This window comes from Heterocephalus glaber, unplaced genomic scaffold, assembly GCF_053883595.1.
Source record: "Heterocephalus glaber isolate CG9 unplaced genomic scaffold, H.glaber_assembly_v1.0 deba00001457, whole genome shotgun sequence".
Lineage (NCBI taxonomy): Eukaryota > Metazoa > Chordata > Mammalia > Rodentia > Bathyergidae > Heterocephalus > Heterocephalus glaber.
In genome coordinates, this window is record NW_028258305.1 from 14123875 (window position 1) to 14146277 (window position 22403).

The 22403-nt window shown below is 36.6% G+C and overlaps 1 protein-coding gene across 5 annotated transcripts in view; it reads right to left on the reverse strand.

The window, feature by feature from the left end:
* Eml6 (EMAP like 6) overlaps window positions 1-22403 on the reverse strand; it is a 294345-nt gene that overhangs the window by 124822 nt on the left and 147120 nt on the right. For 3 of the 5 annotated variants that reach the window (XM_004867282.3, XM_087216377.1, XM_021246312.2), the window contains 8 exons: window positions 19850-19987; window positions 17761-18017; window positions 14508-14720; window positions 8893-9060; window positions 7857-7963; window positions 5356-5474; window positions 3925-4111; window positions 1766-1871 (listed from right to left, as the gene is read on the reverse strand). In XM_004867282.3, coding sequence (XP_004867339.2) covers window positions 1766-1871; window positions 3925-4111; window positions 5356-5474; window positions 7857-7963; window positions 8893-9060; window positions 14508-14720; window positions 17761-18017; window positions 19850-19987 — 1295 coding nt within the window. Of the gene's footprint in view, window positions 1-1765; window positions 1872-3924; window positions 4112-5355; window positions 5475-7856; window positions 7964-8174; window positions 8255-8892; window positions 9061-14507; window positions 14721-17760; window positions 18018-19849; window positions 19988-22403 lie in introns of all 5 variants that reach the window. The other 2 variants (XM_087216378.1, XM_087216379.1) reach the window with 2 other exon arrangements.

The window sequence follows — 22403 nt, forward strand, 5'->3', positions numbered from 1 at the left end:
TACTTTACTAATTCAATGACCATAGGAGGTCATTTGAAATTGAATAATTTCTAATAATGATATAATAACTCAGATTTCTATAGTAGCTTAAAGTATGTGAGAAGATGCATGACACAAAAACAAAATATTACTTCCTGTATTGCCTTGGTCAGGGAATAAAGATCATTCTTACTCAGACATGGTTTACAATGTGAAGTTATAGTACTAATAGTGAGAGGCAAGACAGAGCTTCTTGAGCAAAACCCCATTTATTCATTCATCCATAACATTTTTTGAGTAGCTTCTGTGTTCACAGCACTACAACATGTGCAGTGGGGAAAAGAGAAATGGGGTCTCCTGTATGTGTAGGATACAGTAAATGTTGACACAAATAACTTCAGTACCACATGGATTTGGCACATGCTATGAAAGCAGTGACAATGAACTAAGGGATGCAGAAGATGGGATAAGTCATCTGCCTGGAAGGATGGAGAGAAAACATTCAGCTAGGTCTTAAGGAATGATAGGCCTTGGACTCACGGGAACAGGCTAAGCGAAGAATAGAGGCAGGAGGAGGACAAAAGAGGATGAGGGATCAGGAGTTAGGTCAACAGAAAGGACCACAAGTGAGTTAGTGGGTGAAAATGCTGCAAAGGCTGGCTGAGGCTGGATCAGGGAAGATCATGAATTTCTAACCAGGGGTTCAGTCCCTTGTCAGCCACCGAGTGGGAATCCATGACAAGAATGGTAACTGTGCTTCCAGAAGATTCCAGGAGTGGGAAGGATGGACTGGAGGAAGTGGGGATGGAATCAGCGACTAGCATTACTACTATGGTACAGATGGGAGGAAAAATGACTTAACAATGACAGCACAGAGGAAATTGGGGCTGTAGAGTCATGGATTTGGTGACTAATATTGCACATATTAAACGTTTGAATGGTATTGAATAGTGTTTAGAGAAAGGAAATTATATAATTGGTTTTATGTAGAAAGTTTAGGGTTTTTCTTCTACTGGTCTAATTTCTACAACTGATATTGAAAATTTCTAGGTAATATCTTTCATGACAGACCCTCAATCTCCAATTCTAGTTTAAAGAATGCTTACGCTAAAGAAAAATTACATTTCTAAATTAGTATTTTTATAGCACTCTGCTCAAATTTTAAATTAAGGAAAGATTCAGTTCTATTTTTCAATATGAAATTTATTTCCAAAACACCAATGTTATAGAGTGGCCCTTTGCAGATGATTTGTGGTCCTCCCTCTAGTTCTTCGTATCTTAATTTTATATTTTTAATAGAGTGATGGGCTCACACTTATTTGGAGAGGAAACTCATGCTCTGAGTCATTGCCAGACATTTACAACTAAGACTTTCAATAGCAACAGCTGCTCTGGATTTCAAATCACTCAAGCAAATACAGAACTCAGTGTGAGCTCTGGGTAATGACTTAGGAGAGGAAATGAGGAAGACAAGGAAAAAAATGTGTAATCCAAAGGCCACATTTTTTGGTGAGGTATTCACATATGACTCCCAGCCTCAGATTGGGTAGCTGACATACAAAGAGCTTATTTTATGGTTTTTTGTGTTTGTTTGTTTGTTTTTGTACCAGGGATTGAACTTAGGACCTTGCTTGTGCTTGCCAGGCAGGCATGGTGCCACTGAGCTAAATCCCTGGCCCTAAAGAGCTTATTTTATTACAAGCAGAACTCAACCATGTAGGAGGATGTTAAAAAAAATTTAAATGAAGACTCATCTGTCAATGACTCTAGTGGAGACCATGCTTACCTGAAAAATCAAGTGCACACACTCCTCTCTGATGTTGTCCTTTCAACAGTGACAAGCATTTCAGAGTTTGTGTGTCCCACACATGAATAGCAGCATCTCTTCCCACCTTAAATAAAAGGATGAGATTAACTATTCATGAATTATAATAATCTGGTCCCATAGAGTATTATTATACCATATTATTCCATGTTATTTGGGAATGGGAAGACCATTGGAAATAATCTGGTCCAAACTTGTTATTTTCCAGATGAGAAAACAGAGGTACAGTGGACCTTCAAGTTACAACTGGCCTGACATACAACTTGGGTTACAACCGGAATTTGTTTTAACTTACAAATAAAGTCTTGAGTTATGACCCAAATGCCAGCCGCTTGTGCTTCCAGATGGTTTCAGATACAGATTTAATCCTTAAAGAGTTCTGGAAGGAACATTACAACATCCTTTCCTGTGTGGGGTTGAGAAATCCTGGGCCAATGTCTCTCTAAGGACACTGAGATCTGCCTGGATACAGGAGAGAGACTTTGAAGGCTGTGTGGAGGAGACTGAGCCTTCAATTGACCAACGTGAGTTACAACCAGGCCTCAAGAGCGAACTGAGTTCCTAAGTCAAGGGTCCTCTGTGTGAAGCATAGCAAAGCCTTGTCGTAGCACTGAGTTGGTCAGTTGTAGTCGAGCCAGGCCTGGCTCATGGCTCCTAGTTAAGGGAATTTTAAGACCATTTCAAATGTCCACTGTACTTCTTTTTTGTCAGTTACTTGAGCCTTTCTCCTGCCTTCTCAGTGTTACACAAGATTCCACTTTTCAGTCAAGGAAGTCGTCTGTATGTTGTCATGGCACTGTCTATAGAGTTCTTTTATCCCTTCAATTATTTCACCCACCTCTAGAAGGCTTGGCCCTGCCTTTCTCCCTCAGAAAAGTTTTACAGCTTGACAATCTGTCATTAAGGTGGATTGTACAAGAAAGAAAATTTTAATAGCAAAGTGGTTTTCCTAGTGAGTATGACAAAACTAGAGATGAGGCCATGCATATAATTGAGCTGAATCAAGGCAACTCCCAAGAACCATGTTTATAATACAGACCAAAAGATAAGTGCAAGTGAAAAGGCAAAGCAATGATCAATTATTTATAAAACTTACTAATGCCAGATAACTCAGAATAAACGGTCTCTAACATTCAGTTGGAAGGATAGCAAATCAGTATATGAACTAGTGACTCTTACCTTTTAGGGGATTGTGATCTTTTTATAAGCAATATAAAATCTATGGATGTTTTCCCAAAAAAATACACCTTTCTTGGAGCAGATTTCTTTCATGGTCTCTATTTCACCCAGGGATCTCATGAACCCCATTTGAAAGCTACCACCTATATGCCAAGTCAGTGTTTAGTTGTCATATGTTAACCTTTCAAATAATATCAAACTTTTCTTGGAATTTGACATGTAGATATGAACAATGATCGAACTCTCTGCAATTAAAATAAAACTGAATAAAAATGTAATCTACATATTTGAAGCAAAGGGTAAATTGAGAATACTTTTGACAATTCACTAGTTTACCAGAAAGATAATATATCTGAGTTTAATAAATTCTTTGTGTATTAAATTGACTTTATTGGTCTCTTCTTTACACTCTAAAATGACTAAATAGTTACAAGGTCTTGGTTTCGAGTAGCTTTTCAATTGCAGACTCAATTCAAGATACAGGCATTCTAAATAATAGTTTTGATAATTTAGGGTATTTTGCAAGGCTGCAATATAAAATTAAAAATTAGTCCAAATTTTTACAGCTTCAAATTTTACAAAATCACTACAATCTAGCTATTACAATAGTTTAAAAATGGTTGATTCAACAAATATTTATTGAGTATCAAGGTTGTACTAAGTATTGGGTATGCAGTGATGAAGACACACATAATGTCAGACCCTCATAAACTGTTCAGTATCTTACCTAGTCCCATTCAGATTTCATCGCTTCAGAGAGCGTCCCTCAGAGGCTTCCCAACAGTGATTGATCCTCCCATCATTATGAAATGAACCAATGTTGGCTGAATCTTCAGCTTCCTGTCTCATGTTTATTTCTACCAAGTATTTCTCAAATTTCTAACATGTACACTGGATTCTCTCTTTGGCTAGACCCCCAGTCTTAGAAGAGAGACACATACCTGTCCGGTAGCCACATAATCCTTCACTGGATGGATGGTCAGGCTAAGGATGTCATCATCATGGCCCAGGTACAGCCTCTGGGAGTGTTGTTGCCTGTTGTATACGACAGCAACTGCAGCAATGTGGTAGACTACTTCCCCGGTTTGTGTGTAGAATAGATTGTTTCTGCAGTCGTAACCTCTATAACTGAAGCACAGGTCCAAGAAACACATGTGGTTGAATGAGCAGTGAATGAATGGAACAGTTGCCAGAGACAAAGCAAAGCTGATGTGAACACGTACAAGTGGAACCCCTGTTGTCTCCACAGTTGCACAGGAGAGAAATATCAAATATGGCATGAGGCCCTCTGAGGTCATGGGTTGGCTTAAGAGACACATGGGCGTTGATCATTTTAACAGAATCTGTTTCCAGATCTTCAGCTCTTGTATGTGCTCTTTCTTAAAACAGATGTGTTGAGAATACGCCTGCAGTTACATATGCTTTCCTTTCCCATCTCCTCTTTCACAATGTCTGCCTCCCTCTTTAAGAAGGGCAGAGGTAGAGTCTACAGTCACAGGAAATGAAATTTAAAATTGAATTTAAGAGTTTTTTCTTAGCTGGGTGTGGTGGTGGACACCTGTAACCCCAGAACTTGGGAGGCTGAGACAGTGAGTTCGAGGCCAGCCTGGGTTACTTAGTGAGTTCAAGGGCCGTCTGAACTATATAGTGAGATTCTGTCTCAAAAAAAAAGAAAGTTTTTTCTCGAAGAAGGCATGATACAATGACAAAAACCTTAAGCATGAAAACATATGTAAACAAAGTTTTATGGAAGAATTAAAATGGACACAAGTAGAAATATGGATGATATAAAATATTCTGCTGTGATAGAAGCATTTGTTCGTGTATTTTAAAAATTGATAATAGTGAGGATGAAATATTTATGGCATTCAGGTTCCACTGGATTCATTTAAATGACTGATGTATTTATAATACATCAGATATTTTTCTCAACCATTTAAATTTACAAAGAAAAATTTAAGTGTCAACTTCAAATGAACAACGGTATGTATAATTTTACAAAATTTGAAATGAACCAGGGATTATGTGAGGCAAGTATCTGAAAACACTATAGGGTGGGGCCAGCAACTCAGAGCAGAGGACCAGGTGAATGCAATGGAGACGGTGGCAAGACAGCAGTGAGCAGCAGGAGCATCCACCAACATAGAGCCAGATGAAAACTCAGGGTCTAGAGGCAACCACACTGTGAAGGCCACAGCATGCTACCTGAGAAAACTGGACAGAGAATCACAATGAGAACACAGTCATAGGTATGTGAGCAAATCGAGAGAAGAGTGTTGAAAAGAAGGAACCTCTGTAAGCCTAGCAACAGGCTGATGACAGGCTAAGCAGAAACGGGAAGAACCCCAAGGTCCCTAGTACAGGCCACCCACCCGTGTATGAACTGGAGCTTCAGGCTGTCCTCAGGGGCCTTCTCCCGTTTGAGGAAGGGCATTGCATGGTTTTTCTCCTTACTTTGCTGCTTTAGCTGAGGTAGATCTTCTTTGTAAACCTTAAAGTACAAACAAACATTTATCTAAGATTCTTTTCAGGTCTCAAAACATCAGTACCTTGACATTGTTAGGAAACCTTCAGTTGCTTCAATGGAATGTTTTTGAAAATGTAAGACATGAGATCAAATATTACTCTCTCTTAATGAACAAAGCTAGCATGAAATATTTTTAAGTAACTAGAATTCTGAATAACTTCCTTTCCTCTTTGATTTGTCATAATATTCTTAGGTAATTTGTATGCAGAAAATATTATTAGGTTGACATATTAGCAAATAAAATTAAATTATCAATGAAATGCATTTTATTTCATTTCTTCTAAAATAAAAAAGAATCTTTTGATGATTCTGACACTTGCAAGATGAATCTTTTTTTTTTTCTAAAATTGCTCTTTGGAATTCCTTTCCTTGTGTGGCCGCTCGCTCACTCTCTTGGCCTAATGTATGGGCTATATTCTGCTGCCAAGAGATCATTTTCTACAATTTAAATTTATATAAAAATAAAAATATTTACCCTATTTCATGATCTAAAATCAAGAAATGGCCACCTAATACACTGTAAACAAAATATAATAATTTTTCATCTTCATGAAGGAAAATTTTCATTTGATCCAACTATATTTTAAATATTAATACATCATGAAATATACATGTAATATGTATTATACATCATGAAATATATCTTATTACAATAAAAATTTCTCTTTAGGATTTGACCAAAAATCATCAAAAAGAAGCCAAAAAATGTTACTGTTGTCTACTTTGTCTACTACAGATATAATCAAGTACACTTTTAAATCTAATTATTCATGTAAATTAATGGTGCTTTCTTCAGGGCATCAACTATTTACCTTCGAATACTGAATTCTAGGGTATTTCTACTGTTGTTTGCCTGGTCTTACAACTTCTGTGGGCCTCAATTTCCCACCTGTAGAATGGAATAAAATTTATTCCCTGGCTCAGGAATAATTTAGGAATACTGTGATTATAAAACAAATATAGGTGAAAACATGGAAAATAAGATGCTAGGGAGATTACATACATTCTAGGCATGGGTTCCAATATAGTAATGCCTTTTCATTCTTTATTAACATAATTTTATTAAATAAAAATATTCCAACTGAACAAAATCACTTTGCTTCCTAAATCTGATGTTCATGTTGCCTACATTTCATTTGCCCTTGATATCAGGGTATATTGCCTAGTGTTTGCATAATATTACCACATTAATAATTTTCTTTTCAATCCTTTTTAGTAGTTGTACTGCATGCTACATTGACCAATATTTAGTCAAGCTGATTTAATCATAAACTTGACCTAAACCATAAATTGATGCTAATCCAATTTTTCAAACACTGAATCAAGGAATGATGATTTTAGACAGGCAAAAATGTAGCCATCTGAATAGCAGTAAACTCAGTGTTTCTATAGAAGCACACCAAGTAATACATAGAATGTGTGCTTTGGCGAGAAGCCCACATCAGCATTCTTATCCTAACACAATGGCAGTGTGGCAGTGGACAAGAGACTTAACCTTGTAGGGTTAGGATCTGGCCCAGAGACACTCAGTGCATGGCAGCTGCCACAGGCCTATGGAGTACATTTCTCTGAATAACACTGACAGCTGATAGATCTAAAATCTGACATCTTATTCATTCCATGTTCATGCACAGGACCTGCTTCCCATACCTTACAAATGATACAGAAGAAAAGAGAAGCCCTATGGTTATCATCACAACAAGGTGTTGTGTGTCCAGTTTCTTCTGAAGGATTAACACTGGTTAGTGGTAAAATGGAATGTCAACCTCTAGACAAATTGGGTGCAACTGACCAGCAGCTTTTGACTAAACACAATTTCTGACTGGAGAGAGAATGTACATTGTAACTGGGCTTTTACTTGCCTATGTTAAGAGAGAAATGAGGATAACAGCTCATGTGAAAACTATCATGCTTTGAGGATACCCCATCCTGAAATCATAAACTTTAATGATGAAGAGAGAGAGAAAAATGGAAGAAGGGAGAGAGGAGGGAGAACAAGAAAGAGAAAAGAGATGAGGCAAGATGAAACAAGAGAAGAGAGAAAAAACTTGTAGCTGACATGTACATTTTTCTATAAAGTGGGTAGGGAAATGACAATAGGAAGTAAAAAGTCCAAATGTTAGAGGTTCAGTTTTGAAATTTTGTAACCATCTTCCATTTAATTTTTTCTAATGATATAATTGAGTGAATGCTTTATTTTTAATCTGTATTCAAAGGCAAGAAGTGGGCATTTTTTATTTTTGCCTTAAATTTCTCCTGCTGAAGCATCATCCATTTTCAGTGCAATATCCAAAGCCAATAAGCTCTAGGTTTGGTTATGCATTTTCATTGCCCTCTGTTACTAACCTGGCGATCATAATTGATTTGGGTTTCTTGCTCAATATCAGAGTCCAACTCAGGTACATCAGATAAATCTGAATCAGATTCTTCACTGTAGGAATCAGTGCCACCTTCTGCAGAAATATAACCCATAAGAAAGAAGCAAAATTCTGAGACTATAAATAGCTAAAAATATTATTTGAAGTATATTCTTTATCCTAGCAAAGTGAACTAAAAATAATTATACCATTGTTTTCATTTAATATAGATCCTTAAAAACATTTTTCCCCTTTTTATCTTTTGGCTAAATTCAGCTCACCTTTGACCCTGGGAGCATTAACAAACCTGGACAATTCTTTCCCAGGCAGACAGAATATATTTCCACTCCTCTACTAGATGGCAGGATCCTTGGGTTTGAAACTTTGCTTTGGGAAATACAAAAAGGACGGGTTTCACCAAAGGGAAAGTGGGGGCAAAAGGAAATCTCATCACTAACTTCAGTTAAAGATCCTCTTTTAGCCCACCAAGTGCTGATAACTGCCATGATCAAAACCTCTGTAGTACCCTTTCCAAGAACATGTTACTGAAGTCGTTCACTTTTCTACCTGCTCATTTCTGCTGACATCACAGTGGGCATAAATAAAAAGACTACATAGCCACTGAACTGGAACACATGGGCTCCAACTTATTCTATGAACCCCATTCTGGAGGCTACTTCCATTCCCAAGGTTACCCTGTCATCCCCAGGCTGGCTAAGCAGGCTCACTGTTCATAATAATTGTCTGAAGCAAACTGCTGATATGTTTGCTTCCAGGCTATCTTTAAAGGTTAATTTTTCATGTAAACCTTAAGCCTTCAACTTGCATTTGGCACAAGTAAAATTCTTTGAAGGAAATTATCTAACTGATCATATTAATCTCAAGTTTGTTTTTTCTTTTAAAATTTATTATAGTAATGAATTTTTCAAAATACCCTTAATTCTTTACCTCTAGCACAGATATTACAGTCTTTGAAATATTGCTTGAAATATAAACAGACATTGGAAAGTCATGACTGGTTTTACCCTGGGGTGCTGTTTCAAGCACATCGTTGCTGACACCTTCTGGAATAAATCTCCACTGGAAAACAGAGTGGTCAGCCCCTCCTGTGCTTAATACCCACTGAAAGTCATGGGACCAGCGGACGTTTGTGACATGTGCAGAATGGCCCACATATTTTCTGAATTTGGCTCCTGAAAAGATTTTTTTAAAAGATTAGTTATGCCAAAAAAAATTCATTGGTTAAGAAAGTATATTCCTATTTAAATGAGTAAACTCTTTAAATATGTTAGAAAATTATTTTTAGTCTTACATATTATAACAAATAAATAAATGCTCCAAAATATATCTCAAATATTCCACGATGTATAGTCTGAGGATGGGTCTTGAAATTTAAGCTCTACAGCCAATGAACACATCTTAACCTATTCCAAATAACACTTTACTGCTTCACTGATTCTGAAAATAAATGATCAGCAATGAACATCTTACACATTTTTTGTTTAAATGCAAAATAAAACAGGTAGTCTTTTATAATAGGGAAACAGAAAACCATCCTGTGGAGATCAAAGTTAAATCATTATTTGGGTTCATGTAGACATAGAGTTGTGAAAATCATTTAAAATTGATTGCTTTATTCAGTAAACCCCAGCCATGGGTGGTGAATGCAATAGGAAAAACTATTTGAAATTATATTTATGGTTGAATTATTGCAATAAAGACTCCAGTGTATGCTCAGAACACAGCAGGATAAAGGAACACATGGCGTAACAAGCAGGGTCCATTTTACATGGAGGCCTAGAACTCCACAGACTATGGCAGATTTCATAAGGTCAACAAGCACCCATCTCCACTTTGAAAACACTTCTACCTGTAGCAGTTCTTCTAAATGAAATCTTGCTAAGAGGAGGGAAAGGTTATCTATTCAGTTATTACCTGTTTAAAATCCCAATACCCACTGGAAATGTAATGACTTTACATGAAGGTGAAAGTGACTACTACATGTCTCTTTATTGAGAGCATGACTAAATAAGCCCCATTTTCTCACCACCAGAGACAAGAGGAATACTGCTGCCAAAGGGAAAGAAAGCATTGCGTCTCAAAAGCAAGCTCGCCTATTTCAAAGAGTTCCCCTAAATAAGTTTTGACAACCAATTCTGAATTAGAGTCAGCTGCAATTGCTGGCTAATAGATAGGGAACAGGGTATATTCTTCCTGTATCTGTGTAGATTCTAAAGTATGCTGCTCTAACATTCACACCCTTCTCAAGGATCATTTAACCTGTCTCGTCATAGTAGTTTAAAAATATGTCCAAGAATTCTTTGATACAAAGAAAATAAAGAGAATATGTGGCAAAAGTGAAAGAGTATGACATCCAGGAGGCTACAGAAAGCACTGTGATTTTCTCCTTGCCATCTTTCTTGTATATGTCACAAGGACACTAAGCAGTCTACAGAGAAGCTCCTCATGTAGTAAGGAACTGAAGCCTCCTGCCAAGAGCCATGTGAAAGGGGAAATCCCATGTCTGTTCTCAGTCCAGTCTGCAGATGACTACAATCTCATGATCGGCCTTGAACCAGAACCACCCAACTAAGCTGCTCATGAATCCCTGATCTCCCCCTCAAAAAACTGTAAGATCATACATATTTTTTTATTTAGTAATTAAGCTGCTAAATTTGAGGGGAGGGTGATTTGTTACACAAAAATAAATAATACAACATTGGTGGGCTGAACTACAACCTGCAAAAGCATATGACTTGAATATTAAGGCCTTACTTTTCTGTCCTCTCTTTCTCCATCACTTACTCTGCTCTGGACATACTGGCTCCTTTGCTATTCCTCTAGCGTGCCTAACACAATTTGCCCCTAAGCCTTGTATTTTCTGTCTTCTCTCTCTGGAATGCCTTTTCCCTGGATGTCTGAATGGCTGCTTCTCTCATCTTCTTCAGGTTTCTAGTCAAATGAAACCCTGACAGTGAGGCCCTCTTTGATCACCTTACTTAAAATAGTGACACTACGCTGCCCCATCCCAGCATTCTCTATTCCCACCATTTGCTTATTTTCTTCATAACACTTTTCACCATCAGAAAAGTGTTCCCTCACTTTTTATTGACTTGTCCCCTCAGTAGAGCAAAAGCTTCATGAGTGCAGAGACTTGTCTTTGCTTTATTTATGGACATATCTCCATCCTCTAGAACACCACTTAGCAAATATTTATCAAACAAAAGCCATATCCATTTCTTCCAAGACTTTCCTTAGACAAGATTTCCCTTTGTTCTTTGCAACACTTCTTGAGAGGACTCAAGCATTGCCTCTCATCTCTTCTATATCAACCTTTTTTTCATGGCTTCAAAAGCTGTCAACTCATATCAACATGACTGCCAAACTTCATCTTAGCTCTCACTCTCTCCTGGGATGGCCATTGACCCATGTACCATGTCCGCTTGGGTGTCTAACAGGTGCTTCAAACTTGTCATAGCCAAAACAGTCTGAGGGGCTCCCTTTCCTCTCCCAATCTCATCTCCACGAAATAGGCAATTTTTCTTTTCTTGCTTTCCCATCTCTGTAAATTGTGCCACCTTCCACCCGATTGCTAAATCCTAAAACTTAGAAATCAACCTCAGTGATTCTTTTCCCCCTCTATTTCCACTCCAATTTAGCAATGAGACTTTAGCTCTAGCTTGAAATTGATCCTTAAGTGACTCACCTCTCTTTGCATCTGTTCCTAGCTGCATCATCTCTCAGGAAGATTCTTCCAATAGCCCCTTTCTTAAAGATTCCCTTGCCCTAAACCATTTTATACAATGTCAAAATGGTCTTTTAAAGATTCAAGTTAGTCATGCCAATCCTCCACTTAGGTCCCTCTGTAGTTTTTTCTTGCACTTTTCTAATGGGGGCTACAAGGCCCTTCATGACAGCCCCTGCTGCCCTCTCCAACCTCATGGTCCACACATCTCTCCCCTCATTTGCTGTGTTCTAGCCTTTCTGTCCCCTGCTCTACCTCAAGCCCACCCAAGCTACAGTGAAGGCTGACACCTCCACTCTAAGGTCCCAGGTCTCAAACTCAGGTTCACAGTACCCAGGATGCTTATCATGGGACATAGTTGTTCAAATCTATGTATGTGAGAGGGGTTGTTTGTGAAAGATGGATGGAACACACAGGTAAAACATGAGCCTCAGCCTCTGAGCCTCCCTTTTGGAGTAGGGTCGGGTGCCCAAGGTGCTAAGACATGGCTCATGTCACATTCAACCTCATGTCAGTGTCTGTGCATTAATCATATAGGATGTAGTCTAATGGCAGCAGAAAACTGTCAGCGTTAATTCTAATTATTTAAAGATTTAAAAACTGTCAAAATGAGAAAAGTTCCTTTGGATATATAAAAATAATACAAATTCAGTCATTTCATTAACTACAGAATACTTTTATCTAATTACTGTGCAACGGAATATAAATGTACATATGATCTCAAATGTGTCAAATTAGCTTGGTTGTGAATTTTATTTTATCACAATGGAAAACTATAAAGTATACTCAGTCTTCCACACTTGCTCATGGTCATGAGCCTCTGTGTTTGTCTTTTACTGCTTCAAAACTTGGGAGGGAGAGATATTTCTTACTGGTGCCCTAGCTAGAGAGAAAAACTAGTTCCACCAACTATTATTACTATTAACAATTCCTAAACACTTTTATTAACTTCCCCACCAGTAGTTTTGGCACAAAAAGAACAAAAGCCTGAAAGTCTCTGAGGCAAGTTGCAAGACTTACCACCCATGCATCATGAAAAAGAGAGTAAGTCAATTGCTATGAGAACATGGATTCCTTGGGAGACTGCCGAGGTAGGTGTTGCTACTCTCCCCATACCATCACTCTGCAGTCCCCTCTCCTACTCACCCACACGCCCTCATCCACAGGTCACTTTCTTACATGGGCATCTCACTTTGACAGACAGCACTTCTTATCCCTTCTTAGCTCCAGTAATAGATCCACATTTCCATTGCTATCTTCTAGATCCAAGTCTACCTACAGGGTTTGGGTACACAGGACATACCAACTCTCATGGAGTAACATCATTCCCATTTCTGACACTGGAATAGAACTGCTTCTGACCTTAGTCATGTTTCCCCTGAATCCTAAGTTCCCAGATACCTTCTAACTTTCCTAACTTAGCCTCTGAAAGTACATTACTCAATCTAACAAGCTATGCCCTATTAATCACAAGGTCCATTAGGAAGACAGAGGAGTTTGAATTTGGCACACTGGGATAATTTTGTACCTCAAGCATTTTAAACTGATGGCCATTTTGCCAAGTGTAAGGATGGTGATTTTCTATGCATTTTATGTTCCATTTTGTACCATAATTGTCACTGCTTCTAAACTGCCAGTTAGCTGAAAATGACTTTCTGATTACATTTTTCAATCCCTTTCCTTAATTTAAAAACTGTTCAAGTGAAAGAGTTTTCAGGCAGCAGCATGTCCCTGCTGATTGCTTTCACAAGATCATATATTCAGGACATAGGGGAGTAGTCTCAGAAGAGCCTGTGGATTTGTCTAAACTTGCAAAGAGAGATGAGGGTAGGGTCCTACATGGTTAGTTTAGTCACATTCTACTAAGCCTAAAGGTGCCACATAACACAGCAATACAAATTCAAGAATAAAACAAATGCAACAAAAAAAAATGTGAGGGCAGGAAAGGTTTTGAATCCAACTTCTCTCTCAAAAATTCACCAGTTTAGAGCTGGAGATTTACCTCAGTGGTTCTGGCACCTGCCTTGCAAGCGCAAGGTCCCAAGTTTGATCCCCAGTACAAAAAAAAAAAGTTCACCAGTTATAGTTCTGCAAATCTGATCTGCAAAATTAATGCTGCAGCAAGGGGGCCATAAACTGTTATTATCCTAGGACAATCACCTTCAGATTTTATTTTAATTATGCCTAAAAAGATCTACTTTGCTTTTCTAAGTTTATGTACAAGTAGCTGGGAAGCATAAAAGAATTTAATTATAATATTTTAATAGAATATATAAATTTTAAACTATGAGTGTTGACATAAATGTAAATAAAATATGACTTGTTTAAAATGTGAAACACAAGCTTTACAAATCACAAAGTGGTATTATTTGTATTAACAAATTCTGACTTAGATTTGCAAAACCATGTATCTTAGGGTGGCAAAAGTAGATCTCCATAATACATTTTATGTAAAATGATTGAAGAATAAATATGAATATACAAGAGAAAATGAGTCCGCTGAATAGAAAACAAGGAAACAGCCTTAAATTTCCCATTTAGAAAAAGTACAGCTTTCTGTAAGAGTCCATTTAATTTTCAACTATCAAGAATTACTATATTTTATAAATAGAAATGTCATTAATAAAAACAGGATGCCATAAATAAAATGGTGCCTTTTGTTTCCAAAGGACTATCAATATACTAGTGTGGTTCAAAAATAATTTTAAAAGTGAGGTATTTCGTGGCAAAATTTGAGGGTAAGGTTAGGACTGTAATCCACAGGTTATCTCAGGGTAAATGCAGCTGCCAGTGCCTAGGACAAATAATCATGAGGCAAACAGGAAATGGGTTAATTATACCGTATGTACAGTCCAAAGTAAATCTTTATCCAATGAAACAATCTTTTGGCCTTACCTTTCTTGAGACAAGGAAATTTAAACAATTTGACCAGCCCGAAATCATCTCCGGACACCAACACTGAGCTGTTATAATTTGCATCTACTGAATTGATGTCAGTAACTTCAGTGTATTTGGGCCAAATTCCACTCACTTCAGGGCCTTTCACACATGTCCAAGAAGCCCATGGAATCCCTTTGATTTCTTCTTTGCTTGTTAAAGGCTTCCCAGCTGAAAATAATAAATAATAATATAATGCTACATTTACATAAAAAGCATACTGTAATTTATTCATTTTTCTTAGGTCTACCTGTTATTTTAAGAAACTACTATAGATCAAGGAAATTACAGGTTCTAATTACTTTAGATAGTTTGTGATGGTCAAAGAAACATACATGCAAACCCTCAGATATAAGGACAATAGAAAATGATTATTGCTCTAAGTGTAATATCCCAAACTATTTCCTATATCTTAGATACAGGTGATATTATGCTTTGTACTACTGATGTAATAACTTTATTAAATTATATCTTTCCCCAATAAATCACCAACATTTTGCCAGATTCAAAAACGTGTTAAGTTTATCCTGAACTTCTATTTTTTATACTTCAAGAATGTTTACAGTGATTTTTTTAAAAAATTCACACTATAAATTATCTTTAAAAATAATGGATTTTATTGTTTAAAAGTTCTAGGCACTGAACTCATAAAATTATGATGGAATAAATATAACTGGTTGAGAGAAATAGTCCTAACAACTGTGCTGGGCATGTTCCCAAAGGTATGGCACAGTACCCCGTTTCCACCAGCAGCTTGTCAGCAATGTCCACTGAGAACATACAACAAGGAAATACAAACAGTAATGTTTGGGAAATACTTAGCTATGCATCATTTAAAAATTCCAAGTCAATGCAATCATGCATATTTCTTAATTCTTGCCCTTTCAAGATAAATATTATTTTCAAATGTCAAATGATGTCCAGGTACATTACTTGTGTACTGTCATATTGGCACCCCAAAATTCTGGACCATAGCAGTATTACATAAGGAATCATTACAAAGACCATGGAATCAGAGTTCATGATTGGAACACAATCTCTGACCCAATGCTCCTGCTTTGGAGAATACAGTCCAAGGAAGTAATTCAGTAGAGAAGACCCCACCTCTACAAGGTATTTGGAGCTGCACTATCTGTACTAGCACAGAAACAGGAAATAACACTAGAATGATAACATAAATTATGATATCATCACTAAGCAGGATTACTGTTATTGCATATTGCAAATATGTTCCATTATGTTTCTACTATATGGAAAAATATATGAAATATTAGGCAAAGACAGTAAACATAACATACACATCTAATCATGGTACACTGATGAATTTGATGAGAGAAAAACTCTTAAAAATAAAGTTACATGTTACTTATGAATTTATGGTAAATCAACACAAATTTTAAGACAAATATAATTATTTGAGGTCAAGACTAACATTACATTTTTTCTTTTATATTATAAATCATTAAATATAATACATGCAGAAATTTATCTTTAGGATATTTAGTTTAGTATTACAAATTAAATATTAAAATATTACAAACTAAATATAAAATTAGTATGTAAATCAGATTTTCTTATAAAAGTTATACTGTATTCACAAAAATTGTGGCTTTTTAAATTTTTGATAAGCACAATTCACCAAATAATCATATGACAGGGATTCCAATTGTGAAGAAAACAGACTTGAGATTAAAGCAATTACAGTAAATGAGGACAATCATCTTTAAATCTTTGAGGACTCAAATCGAGGTGTTGTCTACAAGTTCAAAGTCGATTTCAGAGGTAGTTTCTAATTCTCCAAAGGCCATCCTTTCTAAAGTTTCAATAAGCCTATTCTGCTGCTTTTGGATTCTGGCAGGAACCAGTTTTCCTATTGATCATCGAGCCACTTCCCTCAGCCCCGGTTATGACTGGACTGCTACTGCTTGGCAAATGGAACTCACTGATTACACCTCCAATTTATTTCATTCATTTCTAATCTCATTCCAGAGCTGTGTGGCAAAGTGCTAACCAAAATATGACATCTATTTTACATTATCATTATTTATGTTAGAGATGCAACCTTTTGGACATGTATTAGTGAACAATGAAGTTGGCAGAGTAGAAATGAAGAAGGAAAAGAAATAACAGATATGGTAGAAGATTTGGATAATGAACAAAATAGGTCATAAACCTCCAAACACTTGAAAGTTAACTGTACAACTACGTATTTCAGATTGTCTTTTTAAAAATTATTAAATATTTCAAGTATACAGAAAAGTATAGAGACTACAATGATGAAATGTATGCATCAATAAAACTTAATACTTTGTCTTTATTACAGAATATTAAGAAAAGATTAAATACTTAAAATCCACTAGGTATTCTTCTAGCTTAAATTCTTTCTAGTATTCTATTATATGACTACATATATCACATTTACTTAAACTCTCCTTTTCCTGATAATCCTTCAGGAATCATTTTTGGCTGTTACAAACACTACAAACACTACGGCATGCCTCTGTGCATGTTCCCACCAGCAGTGTATGTGGTCTTCATTTCCTCTCTGCTTCATCTAACATTGATAGACTTCTGCCAGTCTAAATGATACCCACTGTTGTTTTAATTATCATTGTCATGATCCCTTAGTTCATATGTGGATTGGTCATTTCAGATTTGTGCATTTTTCTAGTATTTTTTTCCTTTCACTTATCTTTAGGCATTCTTTACATATTATAAATATATATCTTTTCCATTATAACAATTGCAGAGATTTATGCCTTTTCTATGCCTTGTCTTTATTTTGGTTTTTGAGACAGGCTCTCACTATGTAGCCCAGGCTGGCCTTGAACTCATGGCAATGCTCCTGCCTCAGCCTCCTGAGTGCTGACATATAAGTACCATCAGCTATGCCTTGTCTTTATTTTTATTTTCTAGCAAAACATTTATTGGTGCATTTTATATATACATAATGATAACATTCATCATAGGGAATTTATACCAGTACATGATTTGTCTTTAAACTTCACTCATGGTCTCTCTTGCTAGGCAGTTATTTTTTTAATTTAATGTGTTCCAATTCATTAACCTTTTCTTTGAAGTTTTATGATTTGGTGATCTTGTTTCAGAAAACATTCCCTGCCCTGAGGTCATAAGGACATTTTCTTATGTTATCTTCATGTGGTTCTAAGTTTTGCTTTTCATAAAAATCCGATGACAACACATGACTTACATGGCATTTTGTAGAACAACCGTTCTCCAGCACCATCATTAGTCTGCAAGTATTTACTGTCCAAGGACCAGTCAATGTGCGTAATGAAACTTATGGATTTGTTGCATTCTCCGATCTTCTTATACCTCTGGGCAACAGCATAAACATCTACCGGGCTATCATTGGATCCCACTGCAAGGTAGGAACCATCTGGAGAAAATTTCATTTCATGAATGACTTCTTTCCGATCTTTGATATGAACTACTTCTGTCATATCTCTGCAAGAATAAAAAGCAAAGTGATAAGCAGAAAATCTAGAAACAGAAAATCCAAGCCATGTTTTTAAATATATGTTTCAGAGGAAAAAATATTTGGAAAGTGAGAGAAAACCTACAGAAATTGAAAGACTAACTTTTGAAGAAAGGTGAAATACTCAAAATATATGACTGGTTTATTAAAATTAATAAACATATGAAATATTTTGGAATTTCAAATATAAAAACTTTAATGCACTACATACTTGCTTTGATGTTCAACTATGTATAATTCTTTCCTGAAGTTTTTGTTTAAAATTTGGGAATTTTAAAAATTGTTTTTAAGATATGAAAAATAGGGCCAGAGATTTAGCTCAGCAGCACAGCACCTGCCTGGCAAGTGCAAGGTCCTGAGTTTGATCCCTGGTACAAAAAAAAAAAAAAAAAAAATATATATATATATATATATATATATATGCAATATATATCAAGGTTAGCATAAAAGTACTATCTTTTTAAACTTTTAGAATGAGAAACCAGTGACTGGTAGGCTTGATGAGTGTTACAAAAAGAAGAAAATCCAAAAAGAAGAAAATTTTAAAATTATGTAATCATTTAATTTTTCACTATGAAAGGTCAACAATAAATACACTGAATCACTGGAACATTTTGCATCTTTTCTGATCATATTCTTTTAAGAATTTCTGCTCATATTTGAAAGCTCAGTAAGGTTTTTTCCTCCCATCTAGGAGATAGGATTATAATTGACAGGTGCCTGGGCAGTAAAGATGACTCCATCGACTCCAAAACAAACTGAATGGATAGATAATGAGTTTTTGCTTCTACACAATAATCCCTTATACCTACTATCATTTATTAATAACAATACTAATGCTAATAATAGCTTTATAGTGTACTATAATTCATAAAATAGGTGTGTATGGGTTTTTTGTCTTGATAAATGCATCAAAAGGAAATCTAGTAATTATCCATCTTACATAAATCACTTGGCAGAGGAAAGGAAATCACTAATCAAAGGAAATGGTGCCCATCAATTTGGTAATGAGTTATGTGTGGCTGGTAATGAGTATTTAGTGTAATAAACTGTGCCAAGAGCATTCGATGCAGTATAGAATTTTCTCTGTGCAAAACATGCAGGTTTAATTTACAGCTGCATTTCTTCTCTGTAATAACAAAATGTGTGAGTCAAAAAAACACTAATGCCTTTAGAGGAATTACATGACTGGGTCATAATTTTTGTCTACTAGCAATATAGAATTTTACTAAATAGGAAATATTCCTTTTTAGTACCAATTATGAATAGAAGAAATCTTTCATGCAAGTTCACCTCTAAAAATTTAATGGTGTTGGGTATTGCTTTATTCTCTCTTCTCTTTTTCTTGGTTTAACCACAGAGTTCACAATCTCTTATCCAAAGCCCTTGGGATCAAATGTGCATGAGAATTTGTTATTCACTGTATTTCAGAAAAGGTCATTTACAGTATGTTATATAACATCTCCTTACAGCCACTGGGGCAACTGTCTGTAGTAAATACAATATTTTTGCTGCAAATCACATGAAATGTTATTATTCCTAGTAAGAAACTCCAAGACCATAAACAGCTTCATCTTCATTTACTAAGTTAGGCTCTGCTACCAAAGAAATTATCAAAGAAATTTGGATTTAAGAATGTTTTGTACTACAGAATTACAGATAGGGGAGTGAGGGTCTCTAGTATTTGTACTTGAAAGAGTAAATGTGTATTTTCTAAGGCCCAGCCACATATTATGACCAGGAGAAACTTAATTTTTCACAGGCGAGTATGCCTTATTATGAATTCAGTGTCTATACTTACCTAACTCGGAGAACAATGAAAGAGCCATCCTTCATGCCCAGGGCCAACTGAGACCCATCTGGGCTGAAGGCAACACTGCGAACTGCCTCTTCCATGTTACAGCGGGCAATCAAGGCATGATCAGCCAGGCTCCACAGCCTAAGGACAATAACAAAGGAAAAAACCAAACCAACTTCGCAGAGTCGTCAGCCAGCCCAAGGCAGGAAGGCCTGCTTATCACACTGATGCTAACAAGAAAGTAGAAGTTACTTCACCCCAGGGTGCTTCATCATAGTCTGTCAGGGAAACTGGGAAGATGTTTTATTCATCTTTGGGTCACTTTCATCATTTGAAAAACCCAGCAGGAAATAAGAAATAACATTTCCAAAGATTTTGAGATTCACTGAATAAGAAAAATACAAATGCTACTTTAAACAAAATCTTCCCCTCTTCAAAAATTGTCTTTTACAGGTTGTTAATCACATTTGTAGGATCAGAAGAAGTACTAGTGCCATTATTGTTGGTTTAAAAATCTCACGTATACAAGAACCTATCTAGTAACTGGTATTTAAGCACATAGACTGGCCTCCCTGGAAAGAAAATATAGCTGAGATGAGGAAAAGTGGATGGTTCCATGTTGGCTATATACAGTGGTGGTCATCACTCAGACAGGAAATTGCAATCCAGGGCAAGTGCATTCAACATAGAGCTTTCAGCAGAGCTGGCTATACAAGTTCCCAGGTCCAGGACCAATCCAGATACCAACCCAGGTACTTTAAACTAAGCAAACCCTTCCCCCCAATATTTATAAGGTACAAATAAGAGTTCCATGTTAGTTGTAATTCCAGTATCCAATCTCTGTCTGTTAGGACTTAAGAGTCTTCTCTTGATGTTTAAGTAACAATGCTTTCCAAAGGAAATGAGAACCTAGAGTTCTACATTAGAAGGGCAAGAATAAGTCACATACGATCATTTCCTTGAGTGCATTTTGCCATTAGAAGGAATAGGACACATTCCTTACCATGGGGAATTGTATGGTGAGCAGTTTATTGGTCCCCTAGGCACCCTATGCAGGTCAATCTAAAGCTTTTGATAGTCTCTAAATATCTTACCCATTATTCATAATTCCATCTTGTTTTTAACCTTATACTATTTTAATCAATATAAGATTTACTTTACAGGGATGAAGAAACCATCACTCCTCATAAATGGGACTACCCCTCCAAAGCTGCTAAACTAATTTTTCTCAAGAAATGACAACTGTTAAACCAGGCCTGGTGGAGTACACCTGTAATCTCAGCACTTGAGAGGCTGAGGTGGGAGGAGGATCACCAAGAGTGCAAGGCCAGCCTGGAGCTACACAGTGAGTTTAAGGCCAGGCCGGGGCTACATAGTGTGACTTCATCTCAAAAATAAATTATAACTCTTACCCTTCCTAAATTTCAAAACTCACTTTAAAACCGCATTTAAAATTTTAGCCAAATTAATGGTAAAGGGGAATAAGACGGATTCTGACAGGCAGGGCTCTTTAGAACTGTAAACATCACCGAGACATGATTCAGTTCCTAAGTGCAAACTCCAAGGGCTTTAGCTAAATTTCTCCTTTCTGGATAGATATGGATGGAGTTACACAGGTGTCTGAATAACTTTGTGGCATTGTGTTGGCTACTTTGGGAAAGCAGAATAAAAAGTTAAAAGGAAGAAGTCAAGAAAACCAGAAACAAAATAAACATCATGCTGCACAAGGAAACAACTGTCACTATTTCCACTGATTCTGAGATAAATGAAGCTTTCATCCTTGGTAAAAACTGAAAAAGAGAACTGAGTAAACTGCACCTTGATTAGACTCAAATATACAGAATAAGTGGGAAAAAGCAGGGACCTTTGGTCTAGTCTACCATGCTCTATTTGAGCTGTTAAGACTCAGGAGCAGTAAGCAATCAACTGGTCCATCATTCTCATCTTCTCATTCTCATGGACTCTGTTTTCTATTTGCTGTTGAGCATATTTAAAGCTCATAATATAAAAATGCAAGTGCAAGTCTTCATCTCAAACTTTTAAATCATATAGTCATTCCTTCAACTGTGGTAAGAACAATGGGTTTACACTCTTTCTGCTCATTTTACCCAATACTGTGCTCTCAAAAAAGATAAGGTGACTCATAGCAAGAATAATGGAGCCCGTAATACAACTGCATGTCTTCTCAGAATCCAGCCTTCTCCTTTGATGTGAAGACAATGTTCAAAATTCCATCTGAGAATTTTACAAAAAATAGTAATTTACTCATGTACTAAAAGCAATTTTGAAAATCAGATGAAGAATGAGAGTTAAGACAAAAAAATTAATGAGTAGTGAAATGGCAGCGAGGTGTGGCGGTGCGCACCTGTAATCTAGCACTCTGAGAAGGCCAAGGTGCGAGGCTATCACATTCAAGCCTAGCCTGTACAACTTAGCTGCTTGGTGAGACCCTGGTTCAAAATTTTTTAAAGGCTGGGAGGTGGCTGAGGATGTAGCTCAGTGAGAAGCCCCTGGGTCCAACACCCAGAATCACACAGGCGCGTGCACGCGCGCGTGC